At 39.6% G+C, this 18974-nt stretch overlaps 1 protein-coding gene across 6 annotated transcripts; it reads left to right on the top strand.

Moving 5' to 3' along the window:
* The first annotated feature begins 10580 nt into the window (after positions 1–10580).
* LOC112192917 (E3 ubiquitin-protein ligase MBR2) lies at positions 10581–17298 on the top strand. Of its 6 annotated transcripts, XM_024332852.2 has the most exons (9): positions 10585–10736; positions 11327–11437; positions 11701–11848; positions 14467–14634; positions 14796–15554; positions 15636–16042; positions 16427–16525; positions 16616–16753; positions 16910–17298. In XM_024332852.2, exons 4-9 carry the CDS (start codon positions 14535–14537, stop codon positions 17057–17059), a joined length of 1653 nt encoding a protein of 550 aa, XP_024188620.1. In that variant the 5' UTR covers positions 10585–10736; positions 11327–11437; positions 11701–11848; positions 14467–14534; the 3' UTR covers positions 17060–17298. The 6 variants fall into 6 exon arrangements, with proteins under 6 accessions (XP_024188623.1, XP_024188620.1, XP_024188621.1 ...); XM_024332853.2 differs by lacking the exon at positions 11701–11848; XM_040515841.1 differs by lacking the exons at positions 10585–10736; positions 11327–11437; positions 11701–11848 and adding exons at positions 13454–13770; positions 13869–14240.
* The last annotated feature ends 1676 nt before the right edge of the window (positions 17299–18974 follow it).

The raw sequence follows: 18974 nt of genomic DNA, 5'->3' as shown, positions 1-18974 counted from the left end.
TGCAACCTGTCACCATCTGTGACCTATAATCTTTAGACCCCATCTGGTCTCAGCTCAACCATTGATCACCATCTGTGACTCATGATCTTCAGACCCCATCTGGTCATGAAGTCAAACATCAAGGTTACCATCTGCAACCTGTTACTATATATGATCTATCACCATCTATGACGTAAGATCTTCTTAGACCCTATCTGGTCTTAAGGTCAACGTTAAGTAAGTCACATCTGACCTAAAAACGTTACAAGCACCTAGCTTCGGCTTTCCTAATCCTTGCTCACCATCTGTGACGCATGATCTTCAGACCTCATCTGGTCACGAAATCAAACATCAAGGTTACCATCTGCAACCTGTTACTATCTATGATTTATCACCATCTGTGACATAAGATCTTCTTAGACCCTATCTGGTCTTAAGGTCAACGTTAAGTAAGTCGCATCTGACCTAAAAACGTTACAAGCACCTAGCTTCGGCTTTCCTAATTCTTGCTCACCATCTGTGACCCTTGGTACAAAGACCAATACATCTAAAATGAGTCACGCTTGACTCAAAATATAACATTAATGCTTAATACTTTTCAAACAATAGAAACATCTTTTCTATAATATCGTTTCCTGAAAAGTCGCATTTAACAATAATATGAACACCATCATGCATATTATTATTCATCACAATCATTCACAAGGATATATATATTTCATCTAAATATATATATGTAGTCATTCGCTCAGGAATGCCTACTAATACCAACTATAGTTTGCAGTTAAATAATTAACGCCAAAACAATAATGGTACTTATGTTCATAAAGGTCCTTGTGAGATTTACTCACCTTGAACTCCTGCTGCGTCTTCAATACAGAACCGAACCAAAACTATCACCAACCACTCGTCTGAATACTTCGTCAAGTACCTAATCACATATGGTTCCAACTTAGTAATGATTCATATTTGTTTTAAGTTCGAAACCCCTGTTTTTGAACTAAAAACCCCAAAGTGGTGCCAATCGAGGCAAAACCACATCCGAGACCACCCAAAGTCTTCGGAATACGTCCACGATCGATGTGACCAAACCACAAGTCGATCGGACACTCGTATCTTCACGGATTGAATAAATTCACCGATATGAAACGGCAAAAATCAAAACAAATCCATACGAACTCCAAAATCTGCATATTATATATCGAAACGCTCGTATCGACGAGTAGAAGACATATAATACCAGAAACAGTTCCTTAAGTGGCCGGAACACCGCCGGAACGCCACCACAGACGGTGGTGCACCGCCGCCGGCCAAAAACTCATTATTTCACAAAACTCCCAACATCAAAAAGCTTCATCTAAGCATGCTTGTGAACTTTCATAACTGGATCGAAGTCAGAAAACAAGCTTAAGGGATCGAAAACTACCTCACAAGCCGTGAACAGTAATCCAATCCGAGTTGATCGAATTTTCACGTAAACCGGTCGAAACAAACACCAAGGATCGACCAAGGAGCTCGTTCTGAACTCAACCCAAGAAGCCTGAAGCCACGAGGTCGCCGGAGTTGTGTTTTCCGGCCGGGTCCGAAAACACAAGGCTGCACCACCTTGTAGCGCCGCCGTGGAGAAGAATCGGCGATAGAGAGCACCAGAGGGACGACCAGACGGCGGAGGCGATCCTGTCTGGCCAAGTTTCACGGCCGGAGACCGCCGCAGTCGGCCGGAAACGTCGGGTCGGATCGGCCGGGTTCGGGTCGGGTCAGGCGGAAAACTTCGATACTGAGGGAGCGGACGAGAGAGAAGAGAGAGAGGGTATTATTTCCGTTTCCGGAAATGAGGAAAATGAAAGTATTTTTCTGATTTTTCCTATAAATACCAAAATGGAAACTTCTTTCCATAGCCATAACTTCCTCATACGAACTCCGATTTACGCGTTCTGCATGTCCACGAACTCGTATCGACGCGCTCTACAACTTTCGTGAAGGAAATTTTCCGAGAATCCCAACATATAAAAAGTCAAACTTCACACGACCCCTAAACTGTGAAATTCAATTATTTATACGTACGAAAATCATTCCACTTCACATAAAACCTACGAATAAAGCATAATAACAATTATTCGTACAACTAGTCCATTATTAATTATCAAATTTACATAATGAAAATCCAGGTCATCACACTGAAAAACTGCATCCATATGTTCTTCACTAGGACAATGCATAAACTGACTGACAACACTCACAGCATAAGCAATATCAGGTCTAGTATGTGAAAGATAAATCAACCTTCCTACAAGACGTTGATACCTTCCTTTATCAGTTGGAATTTGATCAGGATAAATGGTAAGTCTGTGATTTATCTCAATGGGTGTCTCAATTGGACTGCAGTCCAGCATCCCCGTTTCAGTAAGTAAGTCAAGAACATACTTCCTCTGTGATAGTGAAATTCCCTTCTTAGACCTCGCAACTTCAATACCCAGAAAATACTTTAGTTGCCCCAGATCCTTCATTTCAAACTCCTTTGACAGATACTTTTGTAACTCATTCATCTCTTTCGGATCATCCCCTGTAACAATCATGTCATCAACATACACAATAAGAGCTGTAATCTTACCATTCTTGCGCTTGATAAACAAGGTATGGTCAGAATTGCTCTGTCTGTACCCAAAGGCTGTCATGGACTTTGAAAATCTCCCAAACCAGGCTCTTGGAGATTGCTTCAGGCCATACAAAGACTTCTTCAATTTACACACCTTGCCAACTTCACTTGGGTAATTCTTAACACCTGGGGGCACATCCATGTACACTTCTTCTTCCAAATTCCCATTAAGAAACGCATTCTTCACATCAAACTGGTGTAAGGGCCAATCTTTGTTTGCTGCAAGTGAGATCAGAATCCGAACAGTATTGATCTTTGCCACAGGTGCAAAAGTCTCCTCATAATCAATCCCATAACGTTGTGTGTATCCTTTGGCAACCAACCTCGCCTTGTATCTATTAATAGTTCCATCTGCATTAAGCTTCACAGTAAATACCCAACGACACCCTACAGTCTTCTTTCCAACCGGCATAGGTACTAGCTCCCATGTTGCATTCTTTTGAAGAGCTTCCAATTCTTCATTCATCGCCTTGGTCCATTTTGGATCCGTCAATGCATCCTGCACGTTACTAGGAATAGATACAGTAGATAATTGATCAATAACAAGTGCATGTGACCCAGAAATCCTATGGTTAGACATAAAATTAGCTATAGGGTATTTAGCTTTGGCTTTGATACCTGGTTCATATTGTTTCTTAGGAATTCCCTTTGCAACCCTTTGTGATTTCCTAGGTTCGACACTTTCTAACCCAGAAGATTCATTAAAGTTTAGGGGTACCTGAGGAGGATCATTCTGACTAGGATCTTCAGTTGGTGATGCAGAAGGGGAAATATCTTGTGTGTGAGCTTCAGATACGTCTTGATTTTGATTCAAACTATCCAGAAAAGTCGTCTCTTCTGACTCGGAATTCACAACACTCTGTTCGGCAGTTACATTTTTTGTTTCGGAATTTACAACACTCTGTTCGGCAGTCGCATTTTCTGTTTCGGAATTTGCAACACTTCGTTCGGCAGTCGCATTGTCTATTTCGGAATTCACAATGCTCTGTTCGGCAACTGCATTTTCTGTTTCCAAATTTCTACCCTCAAATGTACCCTCCAAATTTTCCAAGTCTTCAAAGACATCAAAATCAATGATAGAACAACGAGGGTTCCCTTCACAACCTCTCTCCCCCTGAGTAATAAGGCTCGGATTCACGAAAAGCAACATCAAGAGAGACATGTAAAGTGCCAGTAAGGGGATCATAACATCGATAACCCTTCTGGAAGTCAGCATAACCAACAAAGATACACTTACGGGCACGGGGATCAAGCTTGCTGCGTTGAGGCTTGGGAATATGAACATAGGCTGTGCACCCAAACACCCGGGGCTCCAAATTAGGCATAGAAGGGATGGTCAAAAATGTATGAAGCTTCTGATGAGGATTCTGAAACTCAATCACCCGTGAAGGAGTACGGTTGATAAGATATGCTGCAGATTTTACTGCCTCTCCCCAATAGGACCGAGGTACATTCATGCCAAATAAGGAAGCACGAACAACTTCCATCAACTACCTGTTCTTCCGTTCTGCTAATCCATTCTGTTGAGGAGTATAAGAATTGGAGGTTTGATGACGAATTCCATGTGACCGGCAAAACTCAATCATAGGGCCATTCACAAACTCTCCACCATTGTCAGACTGAAACACTCTGATGGATTGTTGATACTGAGTTGCCACCATGTTGTGAAATTCGATAAACATTCCAAATACATCACTTTTATTCTTCAGTAATGACACCTATGTCATGCGAGTGCAATCATCAATAAACGTTACAAAATATCGAGCTCCAGAAAGAGAAGGAATCTTTGTAGGACCCCAGACATCAGAGTGAATTTTCATAAAAGGAACATGACTTTTATTAAGACTTGGTGAATATGAAATACGGTGGCTCTTGGCCAGTTCACAAATGTCACAATGGAAATCCAAATCACTGACAACCGAAAACAAATGAGGTTGCAGCTTCTTAAGATAACTAAAAGATAGATGACCTAAACGGCGATGCCATAACCATACTGCTTCCTTTGCATTCTCTACCCCATTAATCTGATTAGCTTGCCCCAAAAGATGCTTCTGGTTTTCTCCAGTCTCTGTCAGATCCAGGTAGTATAATTTTCCCCTTCTAACACCATAACCAAGAATCCGCCGAGTCAGAATGTCCTGAAAAACACAGAAAGATGGATAGAAGGTCACAATACATGCAAGTGCTAAAATAATCTGACCAACAGATAGGAGATTATAAGCTAGTGAGGGAACAACTAGGACATATTCAAGGGTTAAGGTATCAGATACAACAATAGAACCTTCTCCGATGACCGGAGTTGGAGTACCATCAGCAGTAGAGACAATATTTTGAGAGGAACGTCTAAGGTTTTTCACAAGACTAGGGTCATTGGTCATATGATCAGATGCACCTGTATCAATTATCCATGTATTATTCAGAGTAGCCTTACCCTTCATACCTGACTGCGCTACATTAGCGGAGGCATTGTTGAGATGCTCTTCCTCTGTAGTAGCAATAGCCGCCTTGCCCTGATTCTTTCGAGGTTTCCTGGTGAAGTCCCACCAATCAGGGTAGCCAATCACTTCATAACACCGCTCCTTGGTATGACCTACTTCCCCACAGACAACACATTTTTTGTTTGCGTATGGGTTTGGTTTGTCATGAGGACGACGTGGAGAAGGACCTGAGAAGCCTGGAGGAGGACCTGGTCGGCGTTGAACGGCCATAACAGAAGATTCGGTAGGTACCGAACGCCCCATAGCTTGTTTCTCTGATTGCACCTTGCGAATGTAAGCATAGCTCTGCTCCAAGGAGAATTTAGGCTCCTTGCGTAGGATTTCTCCACGCACCTGATCATACTCTGGGTCAAGTCCACTCAAAAATAAGTGAACACGCATCCAGGACATTGCTGAAGTTTCTTGAACAACAGCTGCAACATTATCATGTTGAGAGGCCACCCTTTGATCAATCTCCTGGAACATTGCCACTAACTCATTGTAGTAGGTCGGAATGGGCCTTCCATTCTGTTTTGCTTCAAAACACTTTTTATTCAACTCAAAGATTCAGGTTTCATCAGAATCATCATAAAAGGTTTTCTCTACAGCTTCCCAAATATCTTTCGCAGTAGGAAGACGAATATACCTGTTCATGAGAGAGGATTCCATAGAGTCAATTAGCCAACTTTTCACCTTTTCATTGTCCGTGGCCCAAACTTCATACTCTGCAGAATTCATGGCTGGTTCAGCCTTTACTCCGGTCAGATAACCAACCTTCCCTCGTGCTCCAATGCGCATTCTCATAAAAGGAGCCCATATGGTGTAGTTGGATTCATTCAAGACAACACTTGTGGGGAAAGCAGAGTTGTCTTGTTGGGTGGTGTAGTGGTGATGGATGATCGGTGAGGATGACACCATTGTCTTCTCGGGATTTGACTGTTCGCCTTCAATTGCAGGTCCGGCCATTGAGGAATTTGGGGTTTGTTTGATTTTTTTTCAGGTTTGGTTTTTCTAGGGTTTCAGAAAAAATCAGGGATGGCTTGATTTTAATGGTGGTGGTACGCAGCGGTTTGTGGTGTGCTTTGGGATTCAGGATTTAGGATTCAGGATTCAAAGGATGCAGGCAAGTTCAAAGGATTGAACCTGCTCTGATACCAAGTAGAAAAGAATACTTTGATTTAGGGTTTTCAATAATAATTCTATTCATCCCACAAAGGGGTATATATACAAGGATAAGAGGAGTAGTCTAACTCTAATAGGAAACAATCATTCCTATAATTACATGATAACCTAAATAAATAAGAATCATAATTACATAAGATTTACAGCTATTCTACAGTGTCTTCATGTGCGTTGCTTCTTCTATGAATCCCATCGATGACTTCGCGGCCAGCTTTGCGACATCTTTGGAGCTGGCCGGCTGACGGTGCTGGTTCGATCGATATCGGACGTTTGGCAGGGGGCGCGGCAAGGCGCTCTTCCCTTGCATATCTGCTTGGCCAGGCACATACTCACAAGGAGGTTGATCTCACGCTCTTCCCTCGCACATATTCCTTATTTGTAAGTTACATTATACGCAATAACCATATCATTGAAGCCGTCAAAAATGCAACCTTCAAATAAAACTTCAAAAGACATTCTCCTGAAATTGGAATCAGAAAGAAAATCAAGAAAAAGAAATAGACCTTCAAAGGTTTAGGGAAAGAAAGACGATGATCTATGTTGTTGCACGGTTGTGCAGTCTCAGAACTAGCAGCCAATTTCAGTCCATTTATCGAAGGAACTACTCTCAAGTGACGCGCGAACTCGGATTTGGCTTGCCAACCCATGACTCGAGTCTTGTATTTGTTCTCAAGGTAGAGCTTGACAACTACAATATCCTCATCCTCGGCCGCCGGGTCAATCACCGAGTGTTGCTCTTTAAATGACATTGGTGTAGGAACAGCGTCGGACATAGCCTCTTGGGAAAAAGAGTTCAAGTTCAGCGTGGTATATCCATAGCCCTGGTTTCTGTAATAGGTCAGAGCTTCGATCTTCTGGTGATGGACACTGTAGAACTTGTTGGAGTTTCGGAGAGTGATATTGAGGTCGAGATTGTAGTGGAGGGTGTCATTGGTTGCGAAGGTAGTGGTGAAGTTGGTACAAGACAGCGAGGCCTGCGTTATGTTGAGTTCGACGATATGGGGGCGGTGGTGGATGCCACAACAGATGGCAAGAAGAACACTAGGGATGAGGCTGAAGATTCCACATGTAAACTTTAAATAAAATTTATAATCATCATTGTCCATCGCTTGAGATTGTCAAGCAGCCAACCACATGTACACTTTAACCAAAATATATCATCATGTCATTTTATGATAAACTGAAAAGAATACAGTATATATAGCGCAGTATTCCATCAATAACAAGGAATAACAAAATTAATCCCATTCATCCTATTCCTTGCAAATTAAGGAAATTAACAAGTTCAAACTAGGAATTAAACTCCAGTTAAACTGATGGATTGATTAAAAAAAACTCGAGTTAAACTTATGGATCTTGCTTTTTTTTTTTCTTTTTTTTTGTCTGAGTTAAACTTATCTTGCTAGGAAACTTATTCAAACTATGTTAAACTTATTTATTTATAAAGCCAGAAGAATCTAAATCTGAATCTTGCAATTTTCCTTGTGGATGGGAGAGATCCTCATTTTTATTCATGGTGTTACTAATGTATTTTAATTGTTTCATATTTGTTAATTTGGCTAGTTTAGTAATCGGTACAAATTTGCAAAGAGAAGAGAGGTCTCACTTACTCCAGCAATAATTTTTATTCTCACTAACTCAATTTAAAGAGAAATGACAACTTTGTTCTTAACCTAAATTAAGAAATTACATGATGTTGCTCTCTCATCTCTCTCTCTCTCTCTCTCTCTCTCTCTCTGCTCGCCTCTCCCTCCTCGTCGGAATCAAACAAATGACATTACCAATCTCTGTGCTCGACGATGGCGGCTTTTGTGATGTCGACTTGCAAGAATGGGAAACCGAATTGAGAACTTGTCATCGTCTCTGATGCTTATCACATCCACAAATTCTCCTCAGTCCTCCGAAAGCTATTCATGTGCTTCCAAGTTGCTACGAGACACCTCATTTCTCAAAACGAAGGCGAATCGGAGTTAGTCATCGACGGAGACATCGATTGAAATTGGAGTCATTCCGGCGGCTAACAGAGACATCAACAACCGTGACTTGGACTTGTGGTTTTGATACGGGGATTGAATTTACATATTAAGCTGCTTGATTGAAGTGAAATCGGAGAAGAAGAGAGGAATTAGTCACCTTGAACCTCTCCACCGCCTTCAAAATCTCGCGGGTATTCAGCTCTTGACGTGGGTGCTCAACGCATTTTTTAGGTGCCCAAATCAGTTATTTTTTTCTTTTGGTAAAATGGGGGTAGAAGGCCTAAAAGGAAAGAAAAATGAAAAAAAAATTTCTATTGGGGGGCAATAAATGTTTTGAATGATGTAATCTTTTTTTTTATTAGAAAGTTTTATTTATATAATTTTAAGGAGATTAGTTCCTATTTCAGCAACGATAAGTCTACTGGGGGACAATACAGGTCTATTGAGGGGGGGGGATAAACCTCTCCGGTCCTGTATGTGATACCCGACAACGTCTTTAGGGACTTCCAGCGAGGTTTCATGAACCTATATTGCCCCCCAATAAAGGTATATTGGGGGAGGGGGCAATAGAGGTTTATTGGGGGGAATGGGAGCAATACAGGTATATTTAGGGGCAATAAACCTTTCCGGCCACCTATGAGATCTCCGAAGACCTTTGGCTAGGTTTTCAAAGAAGTTAGATCAGTGATCGGACTTTGGCGAAGTCTCCTATGGCTTCTCTCTCTATATAACAAAAGGGTGAGAGTAAAATAGTCTTAAAAAATTATTTAAAAAAAAACTTAATTGGGTATTAGAGAAGACATTATTAGAGTCTTTATGAGTAAGGGAGAATTAAAAAACTTAATGAAGTAAGTGGGCAAAAAATCCCTAAAATTAGGATAAATTGACAAAAACTCTAAGGAAAAATCACCTACATACTTTCATGTAGCACACAATTACATCGATCATGCTGAACATGAGGGACCAACGTCGTCCACCATAAGATGATGATACATCGTAAAATCATCCAACATAAGAAGCTAAAACATGAACAACCACATTGCAGTGTCAAGGCACACAAAAGCATGAAATAAACTCAAAAACACCATTTTGTTTTCCTATTCACGAATAGCATTCACTATTGTGAAGAAACTCCATCTATACATACAACTTCAAGAGGAGTGATTATTGCGTGGGGCAGCCGCACCGCCACGTGGTGCGGCAGACCAATCATTCCCCTAGTAGGGGGGTATTTTGGGTATTTCACATTTAAAAACCAGGGACAATTTCGGAACAAAGACAAAAATTTCTGAGATTTGATTGGGCAGCCGCACCATACACGTGGTGCGGCTACACGCACCTAAGAATTGGCCCTTCAAGAGAAGAAGCGCCCAACTAAATTGTTAGTTGTAACTAATGGAGATGAAATTCTCTGAAGAAGAACAACTTTCGCACAATTACTTGAAAGTTGAAACTCCAACTAAGAGCAACTCCAACAGATTCCCTATATTTTGATTTTTCTCTACTTTAGGGAAAAATAAGCCTATTTTGCTCCAACAGATTCCCTATAATTATCTCTATTTTAGGGAAAGTGAGGAGAGAGAAAACCAAATTCCCTATATTTACAGCAAACTCCAAAATTTTAAAGAAGAATATGGAGATTTTATAGATTACTGTAAACTAGGGAATCTGTTGGAGTTGGAGAAGAAAAATAGGCTAAAGATTTGACTTTTGATTCTCTATAATACAAAAATTATAGGGAAGCTGTTGGAGTTGCTCTAATACTCTAATTGATTATTATTATTTTTTTTACGGCTACAAGTGCTCCATCTAGATTCAAATTCAACCTCCCTTGTCATGATAAAAAAAAAAAAAAAAAAATCATGCCCGGAAAAAACACGTTGCTGTAGGTAGGAAAAGGAAATAAGAATTAAAAATTTCACCAGGTTTAAGGTCAAAAGTAAAACTGAAAACCGAAAAGTAAAAAGAAACTGTTACCAATAAGAGGGGCCACGCTCTACGCGTGTGTTGACCTCAAACACGGGAACGACTTAGAAGCCACGACTCGCGAAAGTGGGAAGTTGGAAACAAGCTCTTTCTCCTCCGCGCGAAGTTAACCGAAAACACACTCAACTCTCAAAAAAAAAAAAAAATTATTATTATTTCATTTAATTAAATTTAACGTTTAACCCCCTTACGACGTCCTTCTCCTCCATCAGTTTGAATTCTTAATTACTTTTCCATCTTAACGTATCAGTAAAAATAATACGGGCCGTGCCGGTCCCCGGTAACAATGGGTAGTCCAGACAATTTCTCCTCCTCTTATTTCTGTAAACAAACGCACCCAACCGCTTTATATTATTCATTCATCTTTCTCTCCTCTCCGGAAGCTCAACAAATTTTCCTCCCTCTCTCTCTCTCTCTCTCTCTCTCTCTCTCTCTGAATCCGTTCGTCTTCGCCTAGCCACCTTCCCGTCGACTTCAGAGGTATTCCTTTTTTTCCTTCAGAATTTGGTTTTTTTTTTTTTACCGAGCTGATCGTGTTCTGGTTGTTTCTGCATAATAATAATTTTTTTTTTTGCGCGGATTTTCGTTTGTTGTGATTTTGATTCCGATCGCCGTTGCTCGATCAATTTCGCGTTGTTTGCTTCTGATCGTTTTGGTTTATGGTCTCTGATGACTCTGGCCTCTGATCGTTGAGCTTTGCTTTGTTCGGCGGCGGTGCATGAGATGGTTTTCACTGTTTAATTTTTGTTGCGTTTCTGTGTTTTGGGATTTTTGGTTAGTCTTCAGTGTTTGGATCGACCTGGCTTGTAATATGATCATCTGTCACGGTGGCGGTGGTTGCAATTATAATCATAATTTGTTTCACCAGTAATTAGTGGAAATAAATTATTTCAATAACTAACGTCAGTCCTATTTCAAATTTCAATAGCTGAATTTTTTCTTTTCTTTTTCAACCGGCTTTTATTTTGATCAAGGTTGCTTGTTGCACGAGAGTCTTTTAGATCATACATTTACTATGGATTACGGTAGCATCGACTAGGTTTAGACTTTAGATGGTTCCTGTTATGCAGGTTTCGGTGTGCTGAGGGTGTATCGTTGTTGCTTACTTGTCTCGAGTTCGAACTTGAGATGAACAATATTAGTACCCCGGTTCAGGATTGATGATATGACTGCATCTGCAGGTGAGAAACTACTAATGGAAAACTGAGCAATTGGATTTTAGCTGTGGTTAAGTGTATTGGTCATGTTTCTTCATAAATTTTGATGTCGAACACATATCATGACTTTCTAAATATTTTGAATCTTCAGTTTTATAGCTTACATGAGTTTTGCTAGCAAAGTTGTAGATTGCTGTAATAAATATATTTTTGTACTAGAACTTGTTTAGGATACAGAAGCTGGGGGGTAGTTCATTTCTTCCTCTGAATTGTAAGTGGTGTTGCAGGGACTTTTTGGTCTATTGGACTTCTGAAGAATCAATCTCGATTGACACCCTGTTTTTTTCCCTTGAGGATTTGTTGGCACAATCTGCTGCCATGTTTTGAGAGACTAGACTCTAAAGTCAGCTTAGTATTGCGAGAGCACAATAGATGGTACTAACTACTGAGATTCCATTTTTAACTTGCTCCCTTAACGTTGAATTGGGATCAACATGAAGAACTGGATCCATTCACCTGAAGTGATGGAGGCCATACTGAGATGGAAAAATCGTAGCTTTGATGATGATCATGATATGATTCTTAGATTGACCATGCTTGAAATGTTTAGTGATGGAAAATAATAAAGTTAACTGCAATCTAGTGAGGCCTTTGATGTGAACTTGTTTTTCTGTTGTGTCCACATTGTGCCTACTATGATGCTGGAGAGGGTAGTTCTAGTCCCATGGGCAATTCCATTGACTCTAAACATTTTGGTGGTCAATTCATTCGTTCATTGTACTGGTACGTGGAGTTATCTTTTGGGTGATTCAGTATGTTGGTGTTCCGTAGAGGGGAGTGGTGGGATATAGTGGTAATTGTCTACTTAGGCGTGCATTCTGACATGCTTTTGGTCCTTCGATACATGTCATCAGTGGAGGATCTTATGCATTTGGATTCATATTATATGGCCTTTTAGGCAGAAGAAGCTTCTTTGCGAGATGATGGCACTGAACTTTGTATCTTGGGTTGCAATTTTTACGGGTTGATGCTTGATTAGCAAGTGGGATTTTGGACCTAGTGACTGTGGTTTATTATGTGCGAGTAAAGGGCAATCATAAACTTGAGGTACATATTGTTTGCCAGAGAAGACTGAGCATGGATCCCTAAGATTGGTGTAGGCTGTCAGGAGAGAGAGGGAGAGAAGTGGGGTGTTCTGAGTTGTGAGTCTGCTTGTAATTGTCATTCCTTACATGGGAGACAGTGGGCTGGTTGCTCATTGATTGGTGGTTTCCTCAATTTGGTGTAGGTTATCCCTTATCAGGATAGATTGCCACCCTTGACTCTTGCACAGTTTCTTTCCTTTCTGTGCTGTTACTAAAGATCAATTTCAGATTCGAGATTTATGAGAATATCCTGCTTGCTTTTAGCATGTCTTCTTGCTGACGTGTCTCTCTGGATGGAGAGAGTTTTGCAAATACGCGATGCTTCTTTCTTCGAAGCTCTGCCATCTCATCTTTTAGGGTGCAAGTATACCTCTGTATGTGTATTCCATAGCTTCAATTGCAAACTGTCTCAAGATGTAAGATAAAGCCAACATCATTTAAGTCCTCAGAGGAAGATTATCTCCCCTTTGAACATGGGTTTTTGTAAGTGTAGAAATTATTAGAAGCCTGAAGGTTTAAGCAATACATTTACTTTTTTGGTTATACTAACCTGATCCTGTGGCTTGACAGTTTTCAGAATTTGTATCTAGGTGTTACTTTCTGTTATCATTGACTTATGATAGAAAGGTACTCCAAGTAACAGGATTCAGCCAAATGGCACATATTTCATTGTAATTGTAATATTTTCTTTGGTAATACATTGCAGTTTTCTCAGTAATCTCATCAGAACGCTTAAGACAATCTGATACTTTTCAATCTCATTTCAGCCATTGCATATAATGCCTCAGATCTTCAAATTGGAACTCCTCTGTTTCTGAAACTGCAATCTTTCCTTTTATCTGAAGGGCGGGTATCGATAGTTTTCTAAAGTTTTTGGGTAAAGTGAAGGGTAATTCAATCATGCTATGTCGGACAGTTCTCATCTATTTTTATTAAGTTCTACGAATTTTTGTTTTACATCTTTGTATTGTAATTCTATTGCTTTTAAACATATCTTTAGTGCTAAAAGTTCAGAACCACACAATTTTTTTTCAGGATTTGGAGGCTAGGGGGACATCTGGTAGTAGTTTTTCTTTTCTTAGACTTCATTTTAATTTTAATCCCATAGGTGATGTTTAAATGTCAAGCAAATGTTAGTGTAGACTGATATGATGCAATATTGGGATTGTTACACCTGCTACCCTGATGGTGTGATTAAAATTTTAAACCCAGGTAATGTAATAATGAGTGGCCCTGTATCCGTCATTTTACTTCTCACTTTCAGCTAACTGTTATGTCCTTTACACTTACCATTCAATTTTATCACTCAGAAAACAAAAAGGCTCTCTCTATTACCTTTGAAAGGCCATCTTATTGCAGATGAATGCGAGAGTCGAGGGAGAGGTTGATATAGGGTGCTAGTGGTTGTTCTACATACTTTTCCCCAGCTTTGCAATGCAATTAGGTTTTGACAGATCCTTTGGAAATCTGACTTTTACTTCGCTTCCCGGCCTTGAATAGAATGGAGATTTGGTGGATCAGACTATGAAAGCATGTCGTAGGCAGGATTCTCTTGGTCGAGTTAGTATTTGGTGATGTGTCATGAAATTATCAATGTCTGACTTTTGTTGATGTTATGCATTCTCCTTTTATGGTAGAGGCTTTTGTTGTTCCAATCTGTATCCATGCGTCTTATAATCCTGGTATTATTTTTGTTCTACACACACATATACATTATATGCTTATTTCTAAAATAATAATAAATATTGTTTAGAATTTATCAAAACCTTACAGCAGTCACTGTGGTATAAAAGAACTTTAGCAGAATAACAAGAACTGTAGAGCACTGTCTCCCTTTTGTTTCTGTGGAATTAAGCGTATATGCAGTCTGGTTTTCAATGTTTGACATGTCTTCCCCCTTTTGTGCAGGTTGTGGTTTTATTGGGTAGATTCTGTTCCAGTGTGTAACTTGTTTGTAGTTTAAGGTGACTAAAGTTATGGGGCATAGACATCCGTTCAACGCATCTCAAATTTTTGAGAGTGAAAATGATCCGAATTGGAACCATATGAACACAGAACACCCATTTGGACATCTGGGTATGGTGTCCTATACTTCTTTTATTGTAGAGTCTTATCTGGTTTATTTTTCGTATGTGAAATGCAAGATGTCTCATGCAAATTCAAGTGTAGACTGTTGAACATCTAATCTTTTAATGTCTTATCTTCTCATACTTCTATTTTGGGACCTATAACTGCAGCTAGGGCTGGGGCGGGAGAGAATGGTTCTTTGTTTTATCCAGTGGAAAATATGTTCAATGATGGAATGCATTTTCCTTCGAATTGGAACCCGCCTATGAGGTCATATGGGTATTCTCCCTTGAGCCACAGTGTTGATATGCCACCTCAATATCAACCGGATGCTTCTGGTCCATCTCATGATCCTTTTCAACATCCACCAAGTGCTAGTACTTTTGGTATGGCCAGTGGAAACTATGCTCACCATCCATCTTCGTCCAGCTATGACCGTCGAGCATTCCATGGTGTTGAGGGTGGTTTTGTTGATCTCACAATGAGCAATGGAAGAGGGCCACACAAGCGAAAAAGTCCTGGGATCCCTTCTGTAGCAGAGAGAGGCAGCACGAGCAGATACTACAGCGCTGGAAGTTCATCTGACCTCTCTAGATCTACAGAATTACAGCAGGAGAAAGTAAACATAGATACCCCACACATGCCGTGGGATCACATGACTATGATTCACCCCAGCTATAGAGGGAATGACCCAACAAGTAGGGGTGAGGGATCTATGAGAAATGTGAGAAGTCGGTCAGAACATGATTTGGAGTCCAACCTAGCAAGGACACATTTGTCGAACAATCCTATACATAGTTCGTATTCTGCAAATTTCCCTGTTGACCACCCTAGTACGATTGATCTTTCGGGTCAGAGCTCCAATGTTTTAGCCCCTGAATGGAACCATATTAGCGTATCACCTCCTCATGGAAGGATTTTACCTTCAGGTTAGTTTTTATTCTTTTTTCTTTTTTCTTTTGTATCCTGGTTCTTGTCATCTTTGAGTGATCATTGCTTCTGAATTGCAGATACAAGTGGTTTTAGTCATGATCCCAACCACTTCCTTGTAGGCAGCAGTATGGTTAATGCTTCTGCCGAAGCTGGTGTATACCACCATGATTTCATTCCAACCAGGAGTGCTGCTGTTCCTCCAAGTTATCCTGGTGCCTTACCCCATACTGTAAGGGGAGTTCGCAGTAACTATTCTCAAAGATCTAGCCCAACCTTGAGGGCTTCTTCAAGCAGCATGAGGTTTGGGCCTGTGACACATCCAGATGAAGGATTGCAGTTGGTATCTGAGAGTTACCCAAGACATCCTAGGCCAGTGGCTACAGTTGGGTGGCGTAACAGCGACAGGAATGGTAGATCAAGGATGTCTAATGATAGATATCGAGTTTCTGAAGAGACTAGTCTCCATGATCGGTTTTCATCTGAGGTATGTAGCAAAGTTGATGCAGGGTATTTTATCTTGCCACATGTGAGAGAGGGTGCAGCTCCTTTTTGATAATAAAGAATGCTGCTCCTTTCCGATAATAAAGAAAACACTGTCACTAATAGCACTAATAGTATGTTACATGTTGTTTATGAATTGCTTTTAAAACCTTCTCTAGTGCACTTGTAGTTCGAATGCGTAGCCTGTTGTTTGTTTTGCGTTAAGTGTTAAGAGTTTTGGGAATGCACAAATGATAATGTCAGGGAATGATACTTATTTTATTGGCAGTGAAAACTTTTGAAAATACTTCAAGCTCAAAAATTGCAGAGTACAGTGTTGGTTGCATTTCCGAATACCACTGTAATTGTTTTTCATTTTGTATTGCAGGGTTTTATGATTGCTGATCGGCCAGCTTTCTATGGTTCCAGAAGTATGCTTGATCATCATAGAGACTTGAGACTAGACATAGACAACATGAGTTACGAGGTAAGACTGATAATCCTGGCTCAATTAATCATCTTTTTCCTGCCATCGGGTTCAGGGCTTCATTGTTTGTTGTAATATTGGAACGAGCAGGAACTCCTTGCATTGGGGGAAAGGATTGGGCATGTCAACACAGGTGTATCTGAAGATCTAATACCGAAGTGTTTGACAGAAACAATATATTGTTCTTCAGACCTAAACCAGGAGGAAGGCACATGTGTAATCTGCCTGGTAACAATCTTACATTTTGCAACCGAAAATTATTATCAAGTGCCATATGAAGTCAGCTTTTTTTAATTTTTTTTTAATAATGATGCCAGCTTTAAATGACATATAATTTAGATCTCCCATCTCCAAATTTCTTAACTAGCTTTAACCAATTGGCAGGAAGAGTACGAGGATAGGGATGATGTTGCAGCACTGAAAACGTGCGGCCATGATTACCATGTGACTTGCATCAAAAAGTGGTTGTCAATGAAAAATTCTTGTCCGATCTGCAAAGGTTCTGCTCTTGCCGATAATACTAAGGGGAAATAAATTATGCTTCATTATATGGCATTCTTGTATATATGTTTAGGGATAATCCTCCAATGGAGGAAAGGACTTGCTTTATGAAGTTGTAAAGGGAATGCTGGCCAGTTTCAGTCCATTTGTTTCAGGCTTCCACTTCAATATTGTGAAGCCTTTTTGGAGTCCCATATTTTTGTATGGGTCTTTAATGCAAAAGAAGATGTGATTGATGATACCATGCTTCTGCATGTTTTATTTTGAAAACTTGAGTGCTGGTTCATGCTGAAAGCGTTTAAGAGCTTCGGTCAGATTTTTAGGGATGCGTTTCTTCGGATATCTCTCACATGGTCACATTATAAAAGAAAAGAAGGGTAAAAGGAATATGATTCTTCAGCTGCTCAGCAAAGCGTTCAGTTCTCCTCAATGATTTAAGAGGCAAATTATGACAACAACAATAGAATGGTTCAATTTGTTAAGACTTGATCAGGCCTAATCCTTTAAAATTGTGGACTGTTGTTTTTAGTTTCATATTTTGTCTTTTTTCATAATGAGAGATTTGTACGTAGGGTATTTGTGTCACGTATTCGTATGATTAATCAATCAATATTTAGTACACATATAAGGGGTGTTCTAAAAGTTGAGTTTTGTTAAATGAAAAACATATCATGTGTTTTTGTCAAAGCGACTGATGGAGAGGGAATTAAAGAATTATTTCTCCCTATATAAAGGAACTATGAAATGAAATGAGTAGACCAATTCCAATTCCATTTTACTTTTACACGTTATCAACACGCTCAGAGCCAATAGCCAAGAAAAAAAATTCTAGTTTTCTATTTGGGAGCTTCTATTCATACCTCCAAAATTGGCATTTGGACCTCTTTCTTTTTTCAAGTGATAGTTGACTTTGTCAACTCATATCAAATTACTAATAAAGACACAAAAGAGAAAGAAAAAAACACCAAAGAGAAAGAAAATAATTAAAAAAGTTTTTGCCCTTTTAGAGGTATGAAATCAAGTAATCAACAAATGGTCATCCTCATGCCATTTTTTTCCTTTTGTATTTGTTAGAGCAAGTTCACCTGTTGGGTCACCGGGTCACATACTATTCACTGCTTTTTAGTATATAATTTCATTCTCTAGGTCACAAAATACACTGTGCTCGTGACCCAGAGGGTGAAATTAATACTAAAAAGCCTGATCAATATCCAGCCACCCACTTGCAAATTAGGAGGAAGAACAGAGAAAAGAAAGAAGAAGACTCAAAAGCAAAAAAAAAAAAAAGGGTGTGACCCGGCCCAACAATTAAAAAAAACAAAGAAGCAGGCATTGCGACCCAGAATAAAAAAGAAAAGAAAAAAAGAAAAAGGCCTTGCGGCCCAAAAAGAAAAAAAAGAAAAAGAAAAAATAAGGCACTGTGGCCCACTGCTAAAAAAGATGAAGCGGCCGGGTTTTTTTCAAGCCCAAAAACATCGCTACGCACGCCTACATCAACACGCCCGTGCATTAGGATTGTTTTATTTTATCGAAACCAAGTATGTTCTCTTTTATTTATGAGGAATGCTAGCAACCTTCCCTTTCTACCTTTCCCACATATTAACTGACACTTGTCCTCTTATTTCACTCAAAACTATGACATTTAATGTTTTACAAATTGAGTATTATATTTTCTGAATATAGCCCTCATTATTGCACAAGCAACTCTTTCTCATTTTCTTATATTTTCATTTAAATTATTTAGTCCTTGAGGTTTTGACCATAAAACACTTCAGTCTCTGACCTTCTAATTTCACACGTTTAGTCCCTATACTTCAAAATTTCAGACCAATAGGTCCTTGCCATCTAAAAGTCGTGGCGAAATGTCTATTATGCCCTCAGTTCTTTTTTTTAAATAAATTTATTCCTTTCTCTTTTTTTTATTTATTCTTTTTTTCTTTATTATTAT

The sequence above is a fragment of the Rosa chinensis genome, chromosome 3, assembly GCF_002994745.2.
Source record: "Rosa chinensis cultivar Old Blush chromosome 3, RchiOBHm-V2, whole genome shotgun sequence".
Taxonomy (NCBI): Eukaryota; Viridiplantae; Streptophyta; class Magnoliopsida; order Rosales; family Rosaceae; genus Rosa; species Rosa chinensis.
Note: the sequence above shows the minus strand (reverse complement) of the source record. Positions and strands in the feature narration are given on the sequence as shown.